A 6702-nucleotide genomic window follows, 5' to 3' on the forward strand; every position below is an offset into this window, starting at 1 on the left:
ATAAAGGTAAATGGTTAAATTTATCATTATATTATGTATACAAAACAACAAAATAGTATTTAACAGAATAATTTAACGGGTACTATTTTACTCATTCATCTTACGTAGGAGGGTTAGTTTACCCATTCTTTCAGTATAAGGACTAAAACATAATCTTAAATACAATACAAGGATTGCTATGGTAGTTTTACCTTTTATTTGTTGATTGTAAAAATCAATGGTAAAGTGAAGTGAAAGAGGCTGTGCGTTTTTGACGGTAGAAAATTAGTTGCCGCAATATCTGGATTCCATAAAATAAATTAACCCCACAAAAAAAAAAAGAAAAAAAAAAGGAAAATCCCCTTCTCTCTCTCCTCTTCTCCCACCCCTTTAACTTTTTTTTTCCCCACTTTTCTTGTTCTCTCCACAAGGAGCCAAAAGCTAACCGCTGCTCCAATTTCTCAGGGAAAAACAAAAACAAAAAGGAAATATCTTTCCTTTTCCCTTCATTTCTTAATCTCAAAAAGCAAAGAAGAAGAAGAAGAAAAACACCCATTTTTTCTCTCTTATTATTGTTATTATTATCATCATCTCTCTCAATCGTCTAGTTTTCCTTTGTACGGATGAGACATGAAGAAACCAAGAAATGGGCATTCCATCGTGTACGTGACATGTCGAAACGACTGCAATAATGGCAGGAACGAGTCTGTCAAACCCAACAGAGACACTACCATCAAGACCAAGAACAACAAAAACAACAACAACAACGACAAGAACAATTTGCTCAATGGAAAGAGTATCTATGAGCTCTCCTTGTCTGTTATTATCTCCCTTTGGTTTCTCATCTTCTTGTTCTACTTTCGACTTGGTCATAGCCATGAAAATGGAGGTAAGAAAACAAAAAATAATTATAAATTTAGTTCTTAAATGTCTTTAGATGTTTATTCAAGATTTCATTTATAAATATAGTTGTGTCTTGTTCAGGAAATTCACGTCCTGAGAACCAAACAGCATGTTCTCCTAGTGTTGGTCATAATGAAAAGCTTTGTAATGATGCAAATACAGAAGATAATTGTACGAATCGAATGTTGTTAGAGCTTAATAAGTCAGTGAGTTATAATAACTCCACTTATCAGAAGTTTGTGAAGTATGAATACTCTTTCTGCAAAACAAGCAGGCTTGATGAAGTGATTCTCAAAGTTTTGGGTTACACTGCTTTTTGTTGCGACATAGTTGAACAGGAGGAGCATAATGTAAGAAAAGAAATGGAACAATCTAATCTGAAAAGCTCTTCAGCTTATCTCAAATTCGATGAATTCCGGAATATAACAAGGCAAGCGAAAGAGGGTGATCCTCCGGGTACGTTTAAGATCACTCATCGTCTTGAATCCGATGGTTCTGAGTACAATTATGCATCTACATTGAAAGGTGCTAAAGTGGTTGCATATAACAAGGAAGCAAAAGGTGCAAACAACATATTGGGAAAAGATCATGATCAATATCTAAGAAATCCTTGTACCGTGGAAGGAAAGTATGTTGTGATTGAGTTAGCAGAGGAGACATTGGTTGATGCTGTTAAAATCGCTAATTTCGAACACCATTCTTCGAATTTCAAGGAATTCGAGTTGTATGGTAGTTTGAATTATCCAACTGATACATGGTCTCCATTAGGAAAGTTTGTTGCTGCTAATGTGAAGCAAATTCAGACCTTTACACTATCAGAACCAAAATGGTTGAGGTATCTGAAGTTAAATCTACTAAGTCATTACGGTTCGGATTTTTACTGCACGCTGAGTGTTGTAGAGGTATATGGTGTCGATGCAATCGAGAGGATGCTCGAAGATCTATTTGTTCCATCCGAACAACATGTCACGAAATCAACAGATTCTAATTCAACAGGGCCTTCTGTAAAATCAGATGTGAGTTCCCATGAGGGTAAAAGAAATGACGAGGCTCAAACTGCTGCTTCCGGGATAGACAATGCCGAGGATGTTCAAAAGCTCAATGAGACTGCAACGAAGAATCCAGTTACCACACGAAGGATTCCCGATCCTTTAACTGAAATTAAACAACTACCTGTTGGTAGAATTCCTAGTGACACTGTCTTAAAGATATTGATGCAGAAAGTGAGGTCTCTTGATTTGAACTTATCTGTTTTGGAAGAGTATATCAAAGAATTAAACCGAAGAGAAGGCGATGCGTTACCGGAGATCAATTCCGAGTTATCAAGAATTTCTCTACTTTTGGAGAAAAGCAAAACAGAAATAAAAGATCTCATGCATTGGAAAGAAGCAATGGTACTGTAAAAATTCTGTTTCTTCTTTACCATCATAGGTTTCCTTAATGAATAAAAAGGTTACATCTTTTGCCTTATCCCTTTCAGGAAAGAGAATTTGCAGACCTTGAATCATGGAAAGCTGTGGTTTCTTCTAGTATAAGTACATTGTTTAGAGAAAACAGCATGTTAAGGTTAGAAATCTATACATACATACATACATACATACATACATACATACATACATACATACATACATACATACATACATACATACATACATGCATGCAACGTATATCTGACATGATTCACTTCTGTTTTGTGGCCAAACAGATTAGATGTTGAAAAGGTTGTACATGATCAAGCAAGTTTGGAGACAAAAGAACTTGCTGTATTAGCAGTAAGTCTTTTCTTTGTTTGCATTGCCATTCTGAAGTTAGTTTCGAGCCGAGTCACGATGTTTTTGGGAGCCACCGAGCGGTCAGAAAAGGTATACCAGACGAGCCAAGGTTGGGTTTTGATACTTGTTAGTAGCAGTATGACGATATTCATTACTTTGCTGTCTGGGTAAACTGGGGTGTGGTTGGTAGAGATACACATTCTTTGATTAGCATTTAGCTTGAAAAAAAACCTCAATGTAACAGGAGTGTAGTGTTTTGCTATATCAGGGACTATGACTTTGTATCAACATTGTGAATATTTTGTCTCTGGTAATTCATCTGTTCATCTGCAATCTTTACCTAATAGATGGGCTAACGACCCAACAATTTTGGATACAATACAATACCAAAATAATGACTAATATATGATATGATATGATATGATATGATATGATAAAAATATTTAACATCTTAAACACAATTATAAAGATGTATTTTCAAGCAAGTGAAACAATGGTCCATACTCGGTTTATACTTAAATAATTCATTCATGCATCTATTTCAGGTAGTAATGTTAGAATCAGATTAAATTGGTTGTTTGGTTGGATGAGTGGTATAGAACCAAATATTAAACTGTTATGAATTTGTTATACCTTATGTAACAGACCTCGCAGACATCACAACGTATCTTTTGAATCTCACAACGTACCCAAAGAGAGCTTGATATATGTCTCTCAATTAAATTAACAATATGGCGAGCCTTGGTTTAGTTTGCGAACCTCAACTTGGTGAACTTTGGAGTTGAGCATCTCCGCTGAGATTATATAAGGACCACATGGAGGCCCAAATTAATTGATTACCAGTCGTCTTAAAACGTCTCACTCTAGGACCTAGCATTACCGTCATTGCCAAAAGTATCAAATAAGACTTTTGAGTTAGTGACCTTAAGACGCGTAGCTATGCTTGTCCCCTACTATAAAAGGGCCATGCAACAACTCATATAGATCAAATGTTGATTCCCTCTCCTTCAACTATCAGACTCTTCCCCAAATAAATCTCTTCCCCCAACCTTCCTCCATTTCGTCATCGTCTTCCTCACTTGTTAACAATTAATGCGGTGAGCATGGACATATATGACAAACCCAGGTATTAGCGATCCTCCCAACACTGAGTTTGATCCCACCAACGACCAAGTTATAGACCCACTGTTCGTAACACATGAGCAAATATAGATCAAACCAGAACAACCTAAAACCCGAATCACTTGCATAGCAACCAAAACACAAACCCACAAAATCAAACCAACTTTCAAAACCAAAATCAACAAAATCCCTCCCAGCAAAACCCATACCAACAATTCTACCAATACCTCCTATGGTATTATAATCCCTAAAACCAACATCACATCGGAGCATCGCCAATCGACCAAGGATCTCAACATCATCATTCTGGTAGTCAAAAATATTTAGACATGCAAGAGAGAATAAGAGTTATGGAGAAACAAGTGTCCTCTCAAGAAAAGAGATACAAAGAACAAAAAAATTTTAACTAGAAGCAAATGGATAGACAAAAGCAAGTAGATGAAAGAAATGAAAAGCTTATCGAGGAGTCAAGAGCATGCAAAATGAATCGTGATCAAAACCCAAGGCATGGAGAGGATGAATCTATCCATTTCGATTGCGATCGTCAACATGCAAACTGAGGTAACAAAAATGTAATAAATGATATTGACATGGATGATGGTTATGATGAAGACTATGATAATAATTATAGCTATTCTAGTTGCATCAATGTCTCTATTTCAATTCAAACATGTGTTTGACTCACACTCCATGTTCTGAGAAATATTTACCATCTGAAAAGCAAAAAAAATACGGAGTCTTTGTCTGAAGAAATACATTGAGAAAGGGTGGATGTATAGAACCTTTCAACGAGATAGTGCTTTTTCAACTTTCTCAAAATAGAATCTATTCCAAACATATATGACTGCTTCCTTACATCGACAGGTCACATATATCTAAATTTGATATTTTTATATACTTCAGACCTATTGCCGGTCCTAAGTAGCAGTAAAAAATTTGTATTCATTTTTCATGATATTATGCATGGATCAGATAATTAAAATACTTTGGAGCAAAAAATAAAAAGGTCAGAGAAACATTTATAGGATTTTCAGAAAGTTGAATACCTAGGATTAGTGAAAAAGTATAAAAATGAACCTTTAGCTGAAAGCATATTACGACACCATGTCTTCCATACCTTTAAGTTTCCTAAAATTATGTATGATGGTTGAAGGGATACTTAGGATCATTTAGTCCACTATGTCAACCATATAAATATATTTAGAGTTTTGGATGAAGTTAAGTGCAGGACATTTTCAATGACTTTAAAAGATTCAGCTCAAGCATGGTATTTGCAATTACCACAACATTCCATCACAAACTTCAAGAAGCTGGTGAGCGCCTCGTCTCGGTGTTTGTGCACTGGGGTTGAGAATCAACACTAAAACGACAATAAAATCAGAATAATAAGGTGCGGTGTCTACAAGTGTGACGAGTCAGCTGTAATATTTGTAGTGTTACAAAGGAACACTAGAGTATTCCAAGGATAGAACCCAAATGAGTTGGCGATTAAGTGAATTCTAGCTATAAATGTGTAATTAAAATGAATTAAAATGAATATAAATATCATAACTTTACTGCAAGTGTGATAGGTCCATTGTAATATTTGTAGTGTTACAATAGAACATTGGAGTATTCCAAGGATTAAACCTAAGAGAATCGTGGATTGAACAATTTATAAATAACGTGTGTACGAAATAAAGAGCATAACCAACTAATCACAAAAGATTATATTACGACAAATCATAAAGTCAAGAGAAATTCAACTAATCTACAACCTAGCAAACAAGGACTAAATTGAAAAATGTGTAAAATTACGAAATTAACAATTAAATAACAAGCAGTGGTTGGTTGATCTTGATGTGGTTCAATAATCTTCGAATTAGGGTCCAAATCACTTAAACTTCCAAAATAACTCCATTTTATCTCTCGGTAAAACTTGGTATTTAGGCGAAAAACTTAGCATTGATGACCCTAAGGGAATATCTAGGCAAGTGAGACCAAGAGGATATCTAGTTGGACACCTAACCAATGAAATCAAGAGATAATCCCTTAGGGTCATCAATCCTAAGTTTTTAGGTTCATTCAAATTAGTCCAATTTATACAATTTGGTCTTTTATTCAAAAATTAGCTCACCACATCTCCATCAACCAACCCCCTTAAAAGTTTAGTTACTCATTCTGAAAATAAAGCTAATAAACATGGGAATTAAAAGCATAGAAGTCATTAAAGAAAAGCTTGAGAGAGATGTAAAAGTTGAGATTTTTATGCAAGAAAATTTAAAAGACATGTAAAGAGAAGCATTCAACAAGAAAATCTAAAGTAAAAAACATAAAAGGAACAAACTTTAACAGATTTATAGTAAAGGAAATTGAAATACATAACTAAAGCTAAAAATGTCTTACAACCAATGTATAAAGACTGAAAGTGCAAATAAACCTAAGCTATAGTAATAACTACCTAACTAACACTAAGAACAACTAAAACAAGCATGAAAGTTGTAAAGAAATGTTAAATCCATAGCTAAGGAAATGAAACTAGGAAACCCTAGAAGAAGAGAAAGAAAAACTAAGAGAAAACCTAGAGAAAAGAAAACCTAAACTAAGCTAATGTGACCTCTCTTTCTCTTAACCAAATTTTGGCTAATATAAGCAGTTGTTATGACCCTATTCTTGTGCCCAAAATACCCTTGAACGGGCCTTCAATGATTGGTGCTTCGGGTGGACAAAGACTACCTTTTTTGTCAATTTTTGTCCCTTCATGATGTTGGTATCGCGATATCAAGGAATAGGATATCGTGATACCTCGGGCAATCTTGAACTTGGGGTGCTTCTTAGCAGGTGTATATCTTGATACCCAATGTGGATATCGCGAAACTACTAAAGGGTGGTGTCTATTCTTTGGTCGTTTAGAGGTATTGCAATTCCAAGGATTGAATATTGCACT

At 35.0% G+C, this 6702-nt stretch overlaps 1 protein-coding gene across 2 annotated transcripts; it reads left to right on the plus strand.

Annotated features, from left to right (window-relative positions):
* The first annotated feature begins 316 nt into the window (after window positions 1-316).
* On the plus strand, window positions 317-2998 carry LOC105788210 (SUN domain-containing protein 5). 2 transcript variants are annotated; one of them, XM_012614986.2, is made up of 4 exons: window positions 320-868; window positions 964-2276; window positions 2363-2448; window positions 2588-2998. In XM_012614986.2, the coding sequence occupies exons 1-4, from the start codon at window positions 610-612 to the stop codon at window positions 2823-2825; spliced, it is 1896 nt and encodes a 631-aa protein (XP_012470440.1). In that variant the 5' UTR covers window positions 320-609; the 3' UTR covers window positions 2826-2998. The 2 variants fall into 2 exon arrangements, with proteins under 2 accessions (XP_052482908.1, XP_012470440.1); XM_052626948.1 differs by lacking the exon at window positions 2363-2448 and having other exon boundaries at window positions 317-868; window positions 2588-2746.
* Window positions 2999-6702: the final 3704 nt, after the last annotated feature.

Source organism: Gossypium raimondii, chromosome 2 (assembly GCF_025698545.1).
Source record: "Gossypium raimondii isolate GPD5lz chromosome 2, ASM2569854v1, whole genome shotgun sequence".
Lineage (NCBI taxonomy): Eukaryota > Viridiplantae > Streptophyta > Magnoliopsida > Malvales > Malvaceae > Gossypium > Gossypium raimondii.